At 36.1% G+C, this 20,576-nt stretch overlaps 2 protein-coding genes across 5 annotated transcripts in view; one reads left to right on the top strand and one right to left on the bottom strand.

The window, feature by feature from the left end:
* LOC128232121 (collagen alpha-1(I) chain-like) overlaps positions 1-7,919 on the bottom strand; it is a 44,217-nt gene extending 36,298 nt beyond the window's left edge. The window contains exon 1 of one of the 4 annotated variants that reach the window (XM_052945495.1): positions 7,348-7,919. In XM_052945495.1, coding sequence (XP_052801455.1) covers positions 7,348-7,493 — 146 coding nt within the window. In that variant the 5' untranslated portion in view covers positions 7,494-7,919. The remainder of the gene's footprint in view (positions 1-7,347) is intronic. The other 3 variants (XM_052945496.1, XM_052945497.1, XM_052945498.1) reach the window with 3 other exon arrangements.
* A 3,961-nt stretch (positions 7,920-11,880) lies between these two features.
* LOC128232180 (probable ubiquitin-conjugating enzyme E2 7) lies at positions 11,881-19,866 on the top strand. The gene is made up of 6 exons (XM_052945589.1): positions 11,881-12,033; positions 14,477-14,579; positions 14,786-14,883; positions 16,007-16,185; positions 17,617-17,720; positions 18,809-19,866. Exons 1-5 carry the CDS (start codon positions 11,988-11,990, stop codon positions 17,695-17,697), a joined length of 507 nt encoding a protein of 168 aa, XP_052801549.1. The 5' UTR covers positions 11,881-11,987; the 3' UTR covers positions 17,698-17,720; positions 18,809-19,866.
* The last annotated feature ends 710 nt before the right edge of the window (positions 19,867-20,576 follow it).

Here is a 20,576-nt window from a genome sequence, read left to right as displayed (position 1 = left end):
AAGCCCTTATATTCATCGTGTACGGGAATAGTGTAATCTCATACTCTCAAAGTGTACGGAAGAGCATAAATTCCCGTATTTTCAACATGTATGGAGACCGTTCATGCCCGTACACTCAAGATATACGGAGATGTACCGTACATCCATCAAAATAGTATAAGTACTAGTCGTTAGTCAATCAACTCAGTATTGTCCGAATTATTTATTTTTATAATTTAGAACTCAGTCTTTTAAATTTCATCAAAAGCTATCGAAACACATTAAAGCATTAAATTTTCTACAAAGGTAATTTTTACTGACACCATCCTGTTTTTTTACGAAACAGAGATATGTTTTTTTTACGAAACAGAGATATGTTTAAGTCAATGGTATAAATGACTTTCATATTAAATGTGCTATCAAATTAAACCCCCAAAGACCTAAATTGGCTACAGAATTCATTGTTTTTTTTGTTACAACACGGATGTACGGGTTACTGCATGCCCATACATCGAATCCCGTATACTCAAGATGTGCGAGTTTTATGAATATAACACCCGTATACTCAACATCCCGTACACTTACCGTACAAATTGGATGTACGGGTTTCAGTATATTCCCGTATATTAAACCATTTTCCGCAGTGTAACATCTTCAATCCGTTTAAGTTAGTCCAATATAGCCAAAAGACATTCGGAGCTCCTCGGCCATTTTTATCGAAAGAGATTTACGTTATTCTGCTCAATCGTTTAAGACATTCGAGAGGACAATGAGAGGGAAATACTTATGATTAACACCTTTATTGTTTAAGGGATTTTCATAAGTAACTAAGCTTGATTGGTTATAATTTGGCGATTATCTCGTAATTACTTTTTAATATCAAATATGTATTTCTAGAAATGGAACTTGATTTTGATATTTTAAATATTTATTTTTAATAACTCCGTCAGAGACGTTAATTGTGTCAAAGTCAATTTAAAGAACACCCGCACAATATTGTCCCGTATAGTTCCGAAAAAAATACAATTATATTGACCTTGAGTGTTCATTGTATTGACTTCTGCCTAGTTTAAGGAATATTTGCCATGATAATCCACTGCCGTGCATCTTCTTAATATTACACTGGTGTCACAGTAGGGGCCATTTCCTGTGTATTTGTTAATTGGCTCCGGGCCTTTTGTCCCTATTACCATCTAACAGAATCGTAGTGTTGAAGAGGACAATGTTGTGGGAATTAGTGTTACAAGTTCGATTTTGACTTGTAAAAATAGTCCTCACAATTTCGAGTCATTGAGGTCTGAGAATATCATACAAATTTGCTTAAATAAACTGGTTATAATATGCATTTTAATATTGGGGGGATATCGTCCGTTTTTTCACTAAGACGGGGGGGGGGGCTATCTTCCGGGAGAGCTATGGTCCTAGGGGCTAATGTCTGGGGGGCAATCATCCGGGGGGATATTATCCGTACCTCCGGTTGAGTAGTGCAGCTTCACCGAGCCCGAGCCACACTGTCTTAGCGGCACGTGCATTTGACCAGCTTGTGGTATTAGCTGACATAACTGCGAGTCGCTGTTTAAGTGCCGACAAAGTTTTATCGTTCAAATGACTCAAGTCAAATTAAGATGTTAAAAGTTGGTTCTTTATTAATTCCCCTTTTACGTTTAATTGTCACGTCCGGCTATTGATATAATATACCAATATTATTTAATAGAGGAAGAAGTACAAAGATCCTAGTTAATTCTCTAAGTGTTTCCATTACAAAGGGTCTTTTCTTGTATATGTCAAATTTGGGAGTAGTCGGTCCCTGCTAAAATTAAAATGAAATATGGAATCATTGTTGTGACTCGGAGACCTATGCATATCCCTGATTAGAAATAAGAGATGTCTAGTTGGTTTGGTTTTGGTTATTTTAAATGCAAAACAGGCATTGCCTTTTGAAGCACACACTAGTTAACTATATGTGTCAATATATGAGCATACTTTCTTAACATGCGCTAGTTCACAAAGCCAAAAGTAACGCCGAATCATTGATATCCTCATTAACATTGTTATTATTTATGGCCTTTCTCAACTAAATGTTTGCATTGGTGGGCCGCTCATGAAAAAAAACCTGCCGTAATCAAAATTTTACCAAATAAGCTAAATCAGTAAAATCTTTTTTTTCTTACTCCTATTTGTATTCCTATAAACAGCTGAAATAAAAAACAATTATATACTATTGTATTATAGTAAATATATATTATTATATTCATAGTAAAAACGCAGCAGCTAGCTGCCAGCAGCACAGCAGCTAGCTGCTGTTGCTGCTAGCAGCTTGCTGCTATGCTGCTGTGCTGCTAACTTCACTCACATAATTGAAATCTCTTCAATTCTCGACTCGCAATGAAATTGATGTGGTTCTGTTCAATTTAGCAGGTGATTGTAATCAAACCAAGGCGAGATTTCGTAAAATTTTTGGATGAGTTAGAACATTCATGGGTATAAACAAATCAAATTGCCAGTTCTTGCGAGATCTTGCATAACACAGCATAGTTTATTTTGGTCCACAAGCAGCAAAAATAAACCCGGTCTGTACAGAAGACGGCCCCAATTACCGAGGCCATCCAGGAAACGCCTGGTCTTGTTATTCAATTTACTGTAATTATTAACATTAAAGGAAACGCAGTCTTATGGGAAAATAATTTGTATTAAACGAAAAGTGACGGTAATTAAAACGCTATGTGTTCAAATCAGCAGACAGAATTTCAAGATGGTAGCAAGCTTCTGACAAATGAAATGTCGCAAGTCGGCAAGTACGCATTCAAACTGCCCTTGTAAGTCACGGTATGTTGTTGCTGCTGTTGTATTTGTAACTGCTGCTTTTGTTGTTGTTTTTTCGTCATCGTCATCACCATTCCTGCTGCTGTTGCTGCAGAGGTGTCGGAGCTAAGGTGACAGGGGAGGCGGTCATTTATAGTGCCAATGTCTAAAGGGCGCTATCGTATGTGCCCATGGGAACGCGTGACGTGGTTTTGGGCAATTACTGACACGTTTATCGATATTGAACCTATCAGCGGTCATTAAATATTAGATTATCACATTTTTCGTCAAGAAAAGATCAAAGAAAAACAAATGTTTACTCAAAAATGAGTTGCAACAAAAGCAGTTATGTATCAATATCTTCATAATTTTCTTAATAAAAATGTCATAGCCAAATCAACCTCGATTTTTCTTATTTTCCAAAGTGTTCTTCTGTGAAAACGTTGTATATGGACGAAGTCAAACTAAACACCCATTTACTGAATTTAAATAAAATACAGATGGTAAAAATCAGAATATAGTGCTCATTGCGAAAGTATACAAACAGTGTGGATCGTTTGATATATAAACGTAATAAACGGTAGAACTATGTATTTTTAAATGTAGTCAAAAGAATAATAGTCCAAGTAGTTTAAATAAGTGGTATAATCTACAGTTTTCGTTATTTTGTAGCTGTTTCAAACGATTGATGTGAGTCCTGAAAATGCGTTTAAATGCGCTTTATGTACTGCACGTGTCCCATACATTTGTTCAATGTAATGTAATGTTACATACCGTAGCATTACTGACAGATATCAGGTATTGCAACTTGAGACCAAATGTGTTTTACTCGTCTGCTCAAGTTTCACACTAAGACATTAATTTTGGGCCTATTGATTGCGGATCACGTACCTTGTCTTTAATCTTTTTTACATTTCTAGTCTTATCTGGTATCTGGTCATCACCAACAGTATTACTGCTCGAGGTAGCTGTAATGCTGCCATATTTTATGTTCGTTATATGGGGGAAGATTGTTATCAAATGGGGCTTGATGAAAGTAAAGAAAGAAACTCGCTTACACTAGTATTTCATGGTCGAACTACTTCAAATGGATCCCAGGTAAATTGGAACCAGGTCAGTTCAAATCTGATTCCAATAAAGTTTTAGTCCATACCATTATTACGTACGTATATTGTAGTTTGCGCTAATACTGTGCGATATTTTACAATACAGTAAGCCATTATTTCAAATCGGCCGTGCATCTTCCTGTTATCATGATTACACGTACAGCTTCTACGACAGGCAAATACTTGGGATTAGCTGCATGTTTCAAATCACCCATAAATATATTTCTCAGAAATACTCGAAAAAAATCCAGGCAGCCTGAAAGTTATGATATATGCATTCATATTTCTGGAGAATCTAAATAAAGCACCCCAACAAGTTTATAGTCTGGAGATGATTTACATAACATATTTATCATTTTAAATGTTAACAGTAGAGGTTGAGTCTCAATACAACATTTGATGGAATATATTTTGGAACAGAATATCATAAAACAAAACAAACTTAATCATGATACAAAAGTCAAAATAACTCCGCATTAAAGGACAGCCACACAAACGCATAAAACTGTTAATAACGTATTTGGCCACCCATACACTGGCCAACTAAAATGTCGCGAAAACATTAGTCAAAACTGGCATCCTGTCAGACGACCAGTGACAAATTCACAAAATGCCGAATAAAAATATTTGCTTTATGGACTGGTGAATTAATATGTCTGAAGAACTTAAAATATATGCTATCACACATTAGCCGTTGATCTTTTGTTGTTGAATGACGGATGACCTCTCAAGCTTGGACAATGTTTTGTCAGGGCTGGAGGAAGCCAACAGGCCATGGGCGGGTATGACATTGTCCAGGACACAGTCGGGACACTTGGCGTGCAACAAGACCTTCGTGTACTACAAATATTTGTTTTAGGCTCGATTACAATCTGATTTTAGATTTACTTTCAAATTTTAATCGATTTATTAGCTTCAATATTCAGATCAAATATGACGGAGGACCACTTTAAGATGAGGGCACTTGACACTGTTCAGATATAGATGTGTTGTGCTTGTACAAACTATGGGTTTAAGTTCTGTTAGAACACAAACTTATCAAATGACATTTTTCACAATGCTTTTGATATATTTTTTGAAAGTCAAAAATATTATCACAATATTCACAGTTGTGAAAAAATGGTATTACAATATTTATGAGTGAAAATGTTATGCTCGATAGGGCAATGCTGTTGTTTTTGTAGTCGTTTATATTGTTTTTACATTGTACATTTTCCTCTCTTTTTTGCATAACGAAATAATGAAAGACGTGCAAAAAAGGTATTTAACCCGAAGTGTGAACTTGGCATTATTTAAAGATATCGCCTAGGTCTTGAGTGCGATACACGACGCGCTCTAACGGATCGAGGGATTCATTACTCCCGGGAACCCCCCAGTCCGACGCAGGCTACGGTAGCTCTCTCTCTTTTTCTGTATTTTTTTCTGTACACTTATTTTGTGACTTTTGGTGCATACGTCAAAATCGATCTACGTGAAATTAACGAACAGAAAATTGGAAAAATGATCACTTGTCCATGACCTTCACAAAATGCACCAAGTATATGCTACCTTTAACTACTGACACTGGTTCAACAAGTCAGTAAGAATAGACTGCCTGAAATATACAATTTTTTGGTGCATTCGTCATAATCGATCTGCGTAGTATAAATGAACAGAAAAATTGAAAAATCCTCGATTTTCATTGGCCTGCGCAACACAAAAAATGCAAACACCAAGTTAACTTTTACATGTCTAGTGTTTCTGTTAATCTCTGCCAGTCAAATAATAAAAAAAAAACAGATCAGTGTGTACAAGTCGAGCGATTTGAAGAATGTCTACGTAACCATCAGACGGACAAAAAGACACTTCCAAATGTATGAATTACAGAAGACAATTTTTGAGAAAAATGCGCTTTGTGATGCGACCGCCCTGTTGGTCTACACATAGTTCACAATGTGCAACCACATATTTCATAAAATTGTAAAAATGTGAATTGTGAATTGTGTAGTCCGCTCATTCTCACTAGTACAGATCTGAGAGACATCGGGAGACTGTGACGTCTCTAACAGCTTTGATGTGTTAGTATTAAACAAACCGTAACATTCAAGTCAGACCTCGAACTTGTTAAAGATTACTGAGTAACTCTACCTCAGACTAACTTTTAAATCTATATTTAAAGAACAAATGTTTCTCTCTAAGAAGAGTTATCATATATGATAACTAAAACTTAAAAGTAGTGAAGATATGCATGCTGGATATGGCAAAAAGTCTCGATTGATGCTTTTTTTTAATGTGCAGATTAAATCATAATACATGAGGTCTAGGTTGTAAAGGGTTTTCAACCACACACAAATGGTAACAACAAAAGCATCTTAAGTCAAGCATATATAATGCAAAATGGCCCACTTTGAAGTCAGTTATAAAAATGTGGGATGAGCTACACTTAGTTCGTATAGCTACATAATCGGAGATGAGAGATTGACTCCGGGTTACATTCGCACATTAATTGAAAATAATACAGATTTTGAGCACATAAAATGTCAGCTATAACGTTGACAAGTTGCCCAGCTTCAAACTAATATTATTTGAGTGTCTGTATGAATTAATTATATTTTAGACATGTTTGAGTACTACATTAAAGAGATATTCAGTGAAATATAACGAATTGAATGTAAATTATATGTATATATATATATATATATATATATATATATATATATATATATATATACGGTTTCTTCAGATGAAGATTAATGGTAAGTTAAGTGATATCTTGTACGGTTTATGTCATACGATATTTGGTCTTTTCAGATAATGTACAATTTATTCTTTGTCGGGACATGGCGAGTTTAAGTTACACTTTAATTTTTTACTGACATATTTTACACACATCAGAACTTGAGTACAATATCATATGACATGGGTTATAATGTACACCTTTTCTTCCCCCCCCCCCCCCCCCCCACCACCACACAAACACACACAGGGACAAACACGCCGCACCCGCCGCTATGTTTTCAAGTCTCAATCAAACGTACAATGGAACATTATAATACCTAAAAACAAATCATTAAACAACAACGGTAAGATTTTCATTGTATGTTGCATAAAGCGCGCGGGGGGGAGGGGGAGGGGCGTGGTCGTTTAGATTACCATGTCAACGAATCTGCCGTCTGTTTTGAAGTACTATCATGACAATGATTGCATATAATGTTAAACTCATATACCTGCATTTAAAGCTTTCAAGCTCCAGGTGATTTATCATGGTGTATGTATCTACCATGTCTGAAGATACGCGATTATTACATGTGACAGCACATTCCAATCATTTAAAGTACTGTCATTCTGCTGCCTTAAGTAGCAGTAAATGTACAATACAACTTTAATATTCTGTGTTAACTCAGCCCAGTGAATGGGAGCGTGCAAGTGTAAAATATCTTCAATTTGTAAAATATAAAACAACTTTAAACTTGTTACTTACTTTGACACGACAGACGGTATAACATGATATCCATATCCGCTACACTCACTGTTCTCAACAGATAACAGTATGGTTAATGCCAAAATAACTAAATGTCTTAAATACTTCACAAACACGTCGTCCGCCGGTTTGCCATACATGGTCATTGTACACTCCGAGCTATGAGTAGATTCACTTTCATATCAAACGCAACAACAGGTGTCTTCGCGCCGACAGTCACCGGGGTTCCCGCGAGCAAGAGCGCTCAGTTCCCTCGCACGTTCACTAGCCTTCTAAACCACTACCTCTCCTCCCACAGAACACAAACTCACAGGTAAAAATTCGGAAATTGGATATCGAAATGAGGGCTTCTAATACCAATGATGAAATTAACTATTCAAACTTCTGTGTAACGATTTTTTATATCATTGCCTCAATTAACGTACACGCGTATTCACTAATATTGTTTTCTCGTCACAATGATTCATAAACATGGTCAGCATACACTTAGTAAAGATAACATTTCTAGAGCACGCTTGTAATATTGGAACCACACTTAATCTACAGATAGGCGCTTTGAATTTAAGATATTTAATCCACCTTTTTATATTTTCAATGACTAAAATGCTATTTTATGCCTGCCTGTATATACTACATACACAATTGTGATTGCTGATAAGATATTTAACGACAAAAACTAAGTTATAAACTTTTATTTTTGATATTGCAGTGTACACTGTCATAAAACGAAGTGGGTGTGGAGCATCTTTATGTGAGTGATGATCCTGTAATATGTTACATGTTTGAAATTGGTCAGCATTAAATTTGATCAGAAATGGGGTCATTTTTAACGGTAAATAAAATTACACCAGAGATCGAGTGTCCTAAGAAGAAAACAACAACATTTAGGTGTATCTTGGAAGTAACCAACTACTGCTACATCGTTAAACGCAATGCCTTCCACAGTTGTTACACACAATGCCTTCCATCGTCGTTACACAAAATGCATTCCACAGTCGTTACACGCAATGTCCTCGACAGTCGTAATACACAATGCCTTCCATCGTCGTTACACAAAATGCCTTCCACAATCGTAACATGGAATGCCCTCCACGGTCATTACACGCAATGCCTTCCACAGTCGTTACAAAAAATGCCTTCCACCGTCGTTACATACAATGCCTTCCACAGTCGTTATACATAATGCCTTCCACAGTTGTTACACAAAATGCCTTCCACCGTCGTTACACACAATGTCTTCCACTGTCGTTACACGCAATTGCATTCCACCGTCGTAACACACAATGCCTTCCACCGTTGTTACACACAATGCCTTCCACCGTCGTTACACACAATGCCTTCCACCGTCGTTACACACAATGCCTTCCCCAGTCGTTACACGCAATGCCCTCCACAGTCGTAACACACAATGCCTTCCACCGTCGTTACACAAAATGCCTTCCACAGTCATAACACACAATGCCTTCCACTGTCGTTAGACAAAATGCCTTCCACAGTCGTAACACGCAATGCCCTCCACAATCGTTACACACAATGCCTTCCACAGTCGTTACACACAATGCCTTCCACAGTCGTTACGCACACTGCCTTCCACCGTCGTTACACACAATGTCTTCCGCAGTCGTTACACGCAATGCCTTCCACAGTCGTAACACACAATGCCTTCCACCGTCGTTACACACAATGCCTTCCACCTCGTTACACACAATGCCTTCCACAGTCGTAACACAAAATGCCTTCCACAGTCGTAACATGCAATGCCTTCCACAGTCGTTACACGCAATGCCCTCCACAGTCGTTACACGCAATGCCTTCCACAGTCGTTACATGCAATGCCTTTCACAGTCGTTACACACAATGCCTTCCACCGTCGTTACACAAAATGCTTTCCACAGTCGTAACATGCAATGCCCTCCACAAACGTTACACGCAATGCCTTCCACAGTCGTTACATGCAATGCCTTCCACAGTCGTTACACACAATGCCTTCCACAGTCGTTACACACAATGCCTTCCGCAGTCGTTACACGTAATGCCTTCCACAGTCGTAACACACAATGCCTTCCACAGTCGTTACACACAATGCCTTCCACAGTCGTTACACGTAATGCTTTCCACAGTCGTAACACACAATGCCTTCCACCGTCGTTACACACAATGCCTTCCACAGTCGTTACACACAGTGCCTTCCACAGTCGTTACACACAATGCCTTCCACCATCGTTACACACAGTGCCTTCACACACAATGCCTTCCACAGTCGTTACACACAGTGCCTTCCACAGTCGTTACACGCAATGCCCTCCACAGTCGTAACACACAATGTATTCAACAGTCGTTACACTCAATGCCTTCCACAGTCGTTACACGTAATGCCCTCCACAGTCGTAACACACAATGTATTCAACAGTCGTTACACACAATGCCCTCCACAGTCGTAACACACAATGTATTCAACAGTCGTTACACACAATGCCCTCCACAGTCGTAACACACAATGTATTCAACAGTCGTTACACACAATGCCTTCCACCGTTGTTACACACGGTGCCTTCACACACATTGCCTTCCACCGTCGTTACACACAATGCCTTCCACAGTCGTTATACAACAGCCGGAGCTCGAACCTACATCTTCCTAGACAGGTTGTTAATCATGAGATATAGAAATCCGCCGACCTGGGATTTACGAAATGCACCCTGATTTCAGAGACCACTGGTTCTTTTTTACGTATAATACCAATGTGACCTCGGTTTGAGACCATTAATACGAGTGGTTGATTGAACCATCGATATCTGGATGAGAAGTTCTAGTGCGTAATCAACCGATCATAGATTTGATCTAAATACTAGTGATTCGCAAAAACGGATAGTGCCTATTTACGACAACTGCCTCCTAAACAAATACAAGTATTTTATTTTTTCGAAAACTGTTTCTACATTGGCGAAAGTTTTGGAGTTCATTCGCTCTGCACGCCTGTGTGGAGGGAGAGAAGCCTTTAATATCTGCTTCGCTTCATGTTTAGTTATATCTCTTTGAATAATTAGCCACCAATTAATTGCGCTCAAGTATACTTATGCATACAAGAATCAGCAATAATAGGCCTATTAAGTAATCGAACAATTGCTAAACATAATATAATACACAGCACCAATGATCCAAGGAAATATACTGATTTATAAGATTTATTAAGAGTTAAGTTTAAAAAGTACCTTTCTATTTATTCATCTACAGCAAAACATAACAGTAACAAAACAGAACAGCGCTATAGCTACTTCTATGGTCTATTCTAAAAAGGTACCTTTATCTACCAAATCGTTTTCAGAAATGCTAATCAACAAGTTAAGCAGCATACTTTTCCTTACTAGCATCAGCAGAGTTATGGCCCTTGACATAGCAAAATCATATAGTTCAGCATATCCAGCATACGCTTTACTAAAAGTATATAACGTACAATTCAGAAATTCTTAATTGACTAAAATTTGTATTTCATGGTAACAAGTTACTTACCTGCGACTATAAGGGTCAGTTTTATCGCTGAAAACCTCCCAACTACAACTAGGGAATTCAATATTGTCCTTACTTGGATCTAAGATTGATGTAGCTAATCGGAGTGCGTACCTTACAAACAAATATACAACTAATATTCTATTAGTTGCATATTTGGTTTATTTGGTACGAAGTATGGCCTATTGACGGAGTTGTTTTTATTGAATATCAACCTTTATCAGGTTTAAACTAGGATAAACATTTAACGCAGCAAAGGGTTATTAATTAACGGACGGGGTCAGTTTTCAACCTTAAAAAAAGATACGTTAACGATAAAAAAAAAACCTTCGATAAAAAACGGGGTCGAAAATAATTGTTTCAACTGCAGAGAGAGCGAGCGGGATTATGTCCCCTCACAAGTTCATGATTCGGTAACCCACGCGGCATTGCCTCACCCGGTCAGAACTTGTGTACGGAATGCCGTCGTTCTATCGGGTATCGCGTTTCAGATCACAGATTCATAGGCGATGGCCCTAACGGTATTCCGTACTTTTCTAAAAATGTACAGAATGAACCAGCAAGCATTTTCGTAAATAAGCCGATTTAACTCCAAAATTGGCTGTCTGCGTTCGGAAAACAATAGCAATACTGTTGTTGTCCAAAACAAAGCATCGGATGGGGTTTGTACGCAAGAGAACGGTATTAACTAGTTGTTTTGAAGCAAAAAAAATGCATTGAGTGAGTCGGGAAGCCTAGTAAGAACGTGCATTGTTTTCACGAGATATTTTAATGCAGACATTATTTTGATCTAAAACAAGCGTCTTTGTAAACGAGCAATTGCTCTTCATTCGGTGCACAAGGTCGTTTCTAAAAATTATCGTTGAAACATATAGAAAACAGTGGTAATACTCACCGACTCGGGGACGTTTATTACTCAAAACAATGAACCGGGAAGCATGGACGCACCTGACATGTATTACTGCCCTTGTTAATCATTAATACGGTATAGGTTTTTTCGAGCAAGATATTATATAGTTACTTCCCCTTAAGAACGCATTTGGTTATTCTCGATTTTTTTGGTTGATTTCCTGCGACTGCGTCAGAAAGTTATTGTTATTTTTTTTGTCCTTTTTAAGTGTATACTATTTTCTATGGCTTCGGAGCAGTCAGCACTTCTACTTAGGAAACAACTTACTGGTAAAATTGTTAAAAAATATTATTTTGTATCAAAAAATTATTAAATGTAAGAATAACTGGGTCTAGTCACAGGGTTTTCTCTAGATTTGTGTACCCTATAATCTAGGCCGGGGGTTGAACACAAATTTTACATTTCTTATAACATAAAAGAAACTATGAATAACAGAGTGAAGTTTTTTTTGTATTATAAAATGACTATCTCCAACTTACAAATTACGGGTGGTTACTGATGACCGATTTAATCTGAATAGTCTGAATATCTAGTTCCTGAAGAGCATTTCAGGTATCCTTTGTTTTCAATATCTCTCGGTATATGTCAACGAGAAATATTCAATAGATACGTCGTTTTTAAGGGTAAGTAATACATTTATTACACCTTAATTCAGAAATATGTTTTTCAAACTTGCTTAATCTCAAAATGGATGAATAAATCTTGAAAAAGTCACCAAAACTTTTTTGACATTCAGCTGTCATGTTGATTACAACATATATATATGTCACCTCTGCGCATGTGCTGTTTCGCAACAGTGCTACTCAACTAAACTTCTTACTTGTCAATGTTGAAAACAAACACTGATATATAGTATTCCAGTGCTTTTTAGCTCGTCTATTGGAAGAATAAGGAGGGCTAGTAGTATACTAGCACCGGCGTTGGCGTCCGGTTAAAGTTTTAGGGCAAGTTGGGATTTTCACTTATAAGTCCAATACCCTTCATTCACACAATTGTTCAGACCCATCACATGATGAGGTTAGATAACTCCATATTATCCTGTATACAAATTATGGCCCCTGAGTGACTATGGAGCTTAGGTTAAAGTTTTAGGGCAGGTTGAGATATTTATTGATAACTTCTATACCCTTCATTCAATTGATTGAATACTTCACACAGTTGTTCAGGACCATCACACAATGAGGTAACATAACTCCATGTTATCCTTAATACAAGTTATGGCCCCTGATTGACTTAGGTTAAAGTTTTAGGACAGGTTAAAGTTTTAGGGCAAATTGGGATTTTAATGAAGAAACTTCTATACACTTCATTCAATGTTCTTAATGCTTCGCACAATTTATTTTTCTTTTAATTTAGTTCGACCGGCACTTTTTTATGTTCTTAACCATATTTTCATTAAGGGAGAACAAGTTCTTTGAATGACTTGCATCATTGTTAGGGCCGACTGGTGGGAGGGCAGCGTCAAAGTCACCTTTTGTATGGAATAATCTTAGCTAGGTTTGACATAAAGAGACCAAACTTGGTACATATGAAGAGTTTATGGAGACCTTTTATGTGAATGCATTTCAGGCCCCTAGGATCAAGGTCAAGGTTACTATTAATAGAAAAATTGTCGTTATTTTATAACTTAAGTAAGTGTGTACATATTGTGGCCAAACTTGGTATATAGGAAGAGTTTATAGAGACCTTTCCTGAGATTGTGTTTTGGGCCCTGAGAGTTATGGTCTAGGTCAAGGTCACTGTTGCTAAAAATAGAAATATGGTTAGTACTGGATAACTCAAGTAAGGGTTGACATAGTGTGACCAAACTTGGTATATAGAACAAGTTTATGCAGAGCTTTCATTGGATTGCCTTTTGTCCCCCTAGGGTCAAGGTCACTGTTACTAAAAATGGATTACTGTTTTAGTTATGGTTGACATACTGTGACCAAACTCGATATGTAGGAAGAGTTTATGGAGGACTTCCATGGGATAGTGTTTGGGGCCCTTAGGATTATGGTCACTGTTACAAAAAATAAAAGAAAACAGTTAAAACTGAATCTCTTCTGCCAATCATTAAAAACCCGGTTTTGTCACATCGCGATTCGTGTTCACTTTTTAATTTGATTGTTTTATTGCTTTTGACAGGCACATATTACAAATTGTATTCACTGCTAACACAAAGCGGCGTAGTTGAGCGTGCTGTCTTATGACAGCTCATGTTTTCCTATGAGAGAATGGTAGCAGGGCTCTTTGAAACAGGAAAAATAGCATTGTTTTGGCAAAAAGGGGAGAAATATTAGATTGTTCATATTATGTTCAACCTGTTTTCAAACCTTAAATAAAAAAATCTGATGGACCTATACTAAAATCGTAAAAAAAAATCTGTCCATGTACAATTATTTGAACTAAATCTAAGTCTAAGTATTGAGTTTTCTAAGAAAATAAATACCGGGTATATGGTTGCATTTGGACACACATTTGCGAAATCCAAAACATGAATTTACCAAACAAAGTTTATGACTGCACATGAGTGCGATAAGACAGCTCATTTTAAATATACATGTTAACATCTCATTAAGAGATTACCAGTTGCTGGCCTATCCTCAGAGTACTAATGTGGTGAAAGGGAAGAAATCTATTGTGCATAATTAAAACCGAGGAAGAAATATATTTTTATGCTAGATTTTAGTTTTATCTGCACATTGTTTTAAATGCAGTTTGTGATTTCAGACCTAAACAAGAATCCTGTGGAAGGCTTTTCAGCAGGACCAGTAGATGACAATGACATCTACAAGTGGGAAGTGGTCATCATAGGACCTCAGGACACTCTCTAGTATGTATATTAACATCATTAGTGTAACCAGGGTACGATCACCAACAAATGCACATAATATTATTTATTGGTTTAGTCATAATATTATCTATTGGTTTAGTCATACATTTGTCACCCAATGTAAATGAAAGTAAGTATACTCAGGGTGTGGGATAAGCCACATGCTAAATGTATATTCATACACCATGTTTTAATTTGTGTTTCAGTGAAGGTGGGATGTTCAAGGCATTGTTGACTTTCTCAAAGGAATACCCACAGAAACCTCCTAAGATGCTGTTCACTACAGAGATGTGGCATCCTAACAGTATGATAAAAACACCCTCAACTAATTCAAAGTCAAATTTAATTTGTAAAGAAAGGCCTCTGGCCCACAATACAACATACATGTACACAATTCAAAAACATGAAATCATGAAAAATCGCAGATAGGGTCTCGCTCTTGTTTTTGTAAAATGTACTTTTTGTGTATGCCAACATAAAGTGTGGCAAATCATCAGCATTGTTAAAACTAAGATACTTAAAGCTGGAACCCTTCAGCAAATGTAGATATTTGCTCAAATATCGTCTTTGAAGACCACAATTATCATACTTTGTTGTTCTTGATTGGTTGACATTATCACATGATGTTATTAATGTATGATCAAGATTTCAAAATATCAACCAGATGTATCAAAGTCTTCATGGTCTAGTGGTCCAGGTGACAATAAGCCTGTTGTTGTTTTTCTTGACTTTACCGGCATGGGTTCATACCCCACTATTTTTTTTATACTGCATGTATTTAACTATATTTTTTCTGCACTTTCTACATCAATGAGTAAAATGATGATAAAATAAGTGTTTTCAGGGGAATTACCAGGAATACTATTCAAACCCAAATTATTTTAGCTAAAAATGCAAATTATAAGTATGTAAAGCAACATAGAATTTTAGGTATTCAGCAAGTCACATGAAATGCAAATTTTGTAATGACCTTGTGCTCGCTAATTTTAGATTATCGTTGTATTATTCATTCGGTTTTGTAGCATTTTGTAATTACATTTTTTTTTCACTGGGGGTTAAAAAGGTCAAAAAAGAAGAGAAGCCATTTGGATATATGTACAAAAAAGTTTACATCACTAAAACAAAATGATACTTATAGAATTGTTTTTTTGACAGAAAATGTAAAAAAATTAATCTTGGTGTTCTCAGGTGTTGTTAACATTTTTTTGCCTTAAAGATATTTTTGTCTGTGTCATAAATTCAACAGTTTATATCGAAACTTCATGAAATCTGTCAGAATATTTGTTAACATTAAGATCTATAGATGTAAATATGGGTCTGCCATCCGCTCTGCAACACTCTTGTACATCTTTATGAAAGCCTAAATTCATATCTATAGATAACATCTGAGCTCCTCATGTGTATTGGGAAAACTGACAAATTTTCAGTTGAGAAGGATGGGTCAGTGTGCATATCGATCCTGCATGAGCCAGGTGATGACAAGTGGGGATACGAGAGTGCTTCAGAGCGCTGGCTGCCAATTCACACTGTAGAAACAATCATCGTCAGTGTGATATCCATGCTGGCTGAGCCAAATGACGAGTCCCCAGCCAACGTAGATGCAGCAGTAAGTGAACAATTTTTCCAGGGCAATTGCCAGTAATATGGTCTGGGAAATTAATTCTTCACTCTCGGTCTTTTGAATTCTGCAACACATGCTATGTCAGTGCATATTTCGTGAATCTAATCAAATAATCATATTTGATTAAAGAAAATGCATGTTTTTAGCTCGACTATTTGAAGAATAAGGAGAGCTATACTACTCACCCAAGCATCAGCATTGGCGTCACAGCTTGGTTAAGGTTTTGCATGCAAGCACACATAGGTTAATATCTCAGCTTCTACTTGAGGTATTGCATTGAGACTTTATACAATGGTACTCAACCATCCTACCTACCTAATTAACCAAGTTAGATAACTCTAGTTTGCATTTAATGCAAATAATAGGCCTTTATTATTTGACTTAGAAATTCTGGTTAAGGTCTTGCGTGCAGGCACACATAGGTTAATATTTCAGCAACTACTTGAGGTATTGCATTGAGACTTGATACAATGGTACTCAACAAGCCAACCTATTTAATTAACCAAGTTAGAAAACTCTAGTTTGCATTTAATGCAAATAATTGCCCTTTATTATTCGACTTAGAAATTCTGGTTAAAGTTTTGCGTCTAATCACACATAGGTTAATATCTCAGCAACTACTTGTGGTATTGCATTGAGACTTTATACAATGGTACTTAACCATCCAACCTACTTAATTTACCAAGTTAGATAACTCTAGTTTGCATTTAATGGAAAATAATTGCCCTTTATTATTTGACTTAGAAATTCTGCTTAAGGTTTTGCATGTAACAACATTTAAGTCAATATCTCAGCAAATATATCATGTATTGAATTGAAACTTTAGATATGTATTCCCAATAATTTGCATTATGGGCCTTCATTATTTGACTTAGAAATTCTGGTTAAGGTTTTGCATATTGCATTGAAACTTTACACACAGGCTCCCAACCATTTAACCTTCTTATTTAATTAAGAAAGATAACTCTATCTTTCATATTATATAACTTTTGCCACTTTATTATGCGACTTAAAAATTCTGGTTAAGGTCTTGCATGTTAGCACACATAGGATAATATTTCAGCAACTACTTCATGTATTGCATTGATACTTTATACAATGTTATTCAACCACCCAAACCTAATTGAATAACCAAGTTAGATAACTGTATGTTGCAAATAATGGCCCTTTATTATTAGACTCAAAATTTCTGGTTAAAATTTTGCATGTAACCCCATTCATGTTAATATCTCACCACATCATTTATTGCATTGAAATCTAATCTAACAGTGATCCATGCATGTTTCGCCAAATCTTTTCAATCCTTACACTGAAAAGCGGCGGAATAGTCGAGCACGCTGTCTCTGTGACAGCTCTTGTTAATAGTGACAGTTAGATAAAGCCATGAAGTCTCTAAAATCTAACTTTGAATTTCAGAAAATGTGGCGAGAACATTTTGATGACTTTAAGAAAAGAGTATCGAGAACAGTGAGAAAAAGTCAGGAAGAATTTGAATGATACTCATTACGTTAGCTTTTAATGTAAGTAAGGTTTGTTTAAGAGTTTTATCTATGTTCAAGATTGATGATTTAAAAAACAAATTGATAATTATTCATAATGGAAAATGTGCATAAACTCTAAAATAATAGTGAATGTGGATGTCTGGGCTGTATCATGCATTAGTATTTTCATAAAACATGCCATGAAGGTTCACCTGATGTGGTTACACATATTGTTCAACACCATATTATGTTGTGTTGCAAATGCATGGAAGATTATTATATCTGTGCCTCAGGCTCTTTTAACGGTCTCGACATGTCACCATTTGGCGTCTAGCTTTAACAATTATTCTAAAGCAGCCTGTCCCCTATCACAAACAGTTTGTAAAATGTAAAATTTTAGAAATCTTGATACAATACTGTGCCATACCACAAACATTATTTAAAAGAATGTTGATTAAGTTTGAACATGGGTATGTTGGGTCAGAAACTTGGTATTTTTTTTTATAAAAACAGCTTGATTTTCTACATGATCAGACTGCAACTTATTATGTCTAGGTCAATTTGAATATTTGAAAATTGAGAAATAAAGGTCCTTTATGTCTCTAGTTGCCATACATACATGTCATTGTAGTAAAATCAGTCTATTAACTAATGCTGTAATAGGTTTCCATACATACATGTCACTTCAGTAAAATCAGTGTATTAATTGACGCTGTATTAGGTTTCCATACATACATGTCACTTCAGTAAAATCAGTCTATTTATTGACGCTGTATTAGGTTGCTATACATACATACCACTTTTAGTAAAACCAGTCTATTAATTGACGCTGTATTAGGTTGCTATACATACATACCACTTTTAGTAAAACCAGTCTATTAATTGACTCCGTCATAGGTTGCCATACATACAGTAAAATCAGTATATAAAATGACTCCGTAATAGGTTTCTATACATGCATGCCGCTTTATTAAAATCAGTCTCTTTTTTAACTGACACCCTTATAGGTTGCCATACATAGATGCCACTTAAGTGAAATCATTCTATTAATTGATGCTGTAATACGTTGCCATACATTTATCCGCTGTATTGGAGTTCCTTATGATTATTGATGGTTTTTGTTTTAGATTTCATCCTCCAGCGGACAGGACTGAAACCATGATCATCAGGGATAAACATGCAATACTTCATGCTTTGGTCCGGAGTCATCCTGCCCTAGTTAATGAATATTTCCGCATCACTGCACTGTTCCAGACTTAGTCATAGGATGTTCTATTTCTCTACTTTATTGTGTATAGTGACACACCTTGTGTTACCAGACTTTCCCATCTTAGCTCCATTAGTTTTTAACTTGATGAATTTCAAAGTGTAGAACTGAATATTTGATTATTAACTGGAATGTTGAATTTGTGTTCTCACATTGCTTTGGTAGTATTTAAAACTAAATTATTAAGGACACAGTTTTGATATTGAACTATTTAACTCCAGAGTGAATGTGTCTGTGACACTGAAACTCACTACATGTATAATAACACTATATTGTTGTTGTAATTCTTACTGATGAAAGAAAATGGTAAATTGAGAAGCTAATATTAAAATCTGTGATAAGTTCAACTTTTTGTTCCCAAAGTAATGGCTTGTGCTGTTATTGATGCATGTGTATTGTTAATTTTCCTTTAATCTTAAAGCTGCACTCTCACGGATATTCAAATTTTACAACTTTTTTATTTTTTTGTCTAGGAAAGAGCAATTTTTTGTCTAAATTTCTGCAAACCAATGATAAAAGATCGCTGACAAAAGATCTGATCTCAGATTTTCATATTTCCGTTCGAAAATTAATGTTTTATGGCTTAAACAGTTACTTACAGTTTAAGAAAAATGCATAAAACATCAGTTTTTGAACTTAAATATAAAAATCTGCGATCTTATTTTTTGTCAGCAGTCTTATTTAACTGGTTTCCATGGCTTTTCGCAAAAATTGGCTCGTTCCAAGACAAAAAATTAAAAAAAGTTGTCAAAACGTTTAATCTGTAAGATTGCAGCTTTAAAGGCATTTAGCCAGGTTCTGTAAGCTTTTTAAAGACCTATAGTGCAGCATGTTCGTATTTAAGTGGGACTTAACTGCTTTGTGATTTTAGATATGGCCAATTTGGTATTGTCAAAAAAAAAATTCTGTAGGAAGTGACTAAACTGTAACTATAACTAACACATCTGTTGCTGTAAGTGAGGGGTAGAAGTATACACAATCGACTCGCTGCATTTATCAAATTACACCTCTGGAGTAACAAGCCCAAATTTTTAAGTAATTACTGGGCTTGATTTTTTTTAACAAGCCCTACTTTATAATATTCAGATGAACAAGCCCGGCAAGCATTTCACCTGTACATGGCTTATGGTCTTGTGCTGATTGTGATCAGTTTATTTTGTATTAAAAGGCCTATATAATCCAAGGAATCATAAGCAGGTCTGTTCAATGCTCACACATGAATATTTTGCCATAGCGCTTAACATGCTGTATACATGTACATAAGCAATTGCTACATTAATGAATTATATTATAGACATTTATCTAAGTATTATGATATTTTCTATTGATTATGCATGTGTACATGTTTTCATCAATTCTGTAGTTAGTCATTTTGTTGTGGTGTGCTAGTGATTGTATATTATATTGTGTTAAGTTGTATGGTGAAGATGTTGAATGAGATTTGAGAGTTATTGCAGTTGTGTGCTTGAATAAGGCAAAACAGTGCTATGTATTGTGTGTGATGTGACAGATAGTGCTACATTTACTTGTGGTGTGATTGCCGGACTGCAAGATGTGTTGTGCTTGTGTTGTGAAGATCTGAAATTCAGTTTAGTTGTACCTGCTCCATAACTTGCCACCAGATTATT

This window comes from Mya arenaria, chromosome 4 (assembly GCF_026914265.1).
Source record: "Mya arenaria isolate MELC-2E11 chromosome 4, ASM2691426v1".
NCBI lineage: Eukaryota > Metazoa > Mollusca > Bivalvia > Myida > Myidae > Mya > Mya arenaria.
The sequence above is the reverse complement of the archived record's forward strand: the minus strand, read 5'-3'. Positions and strand labels throughout refer to the sequence as shown.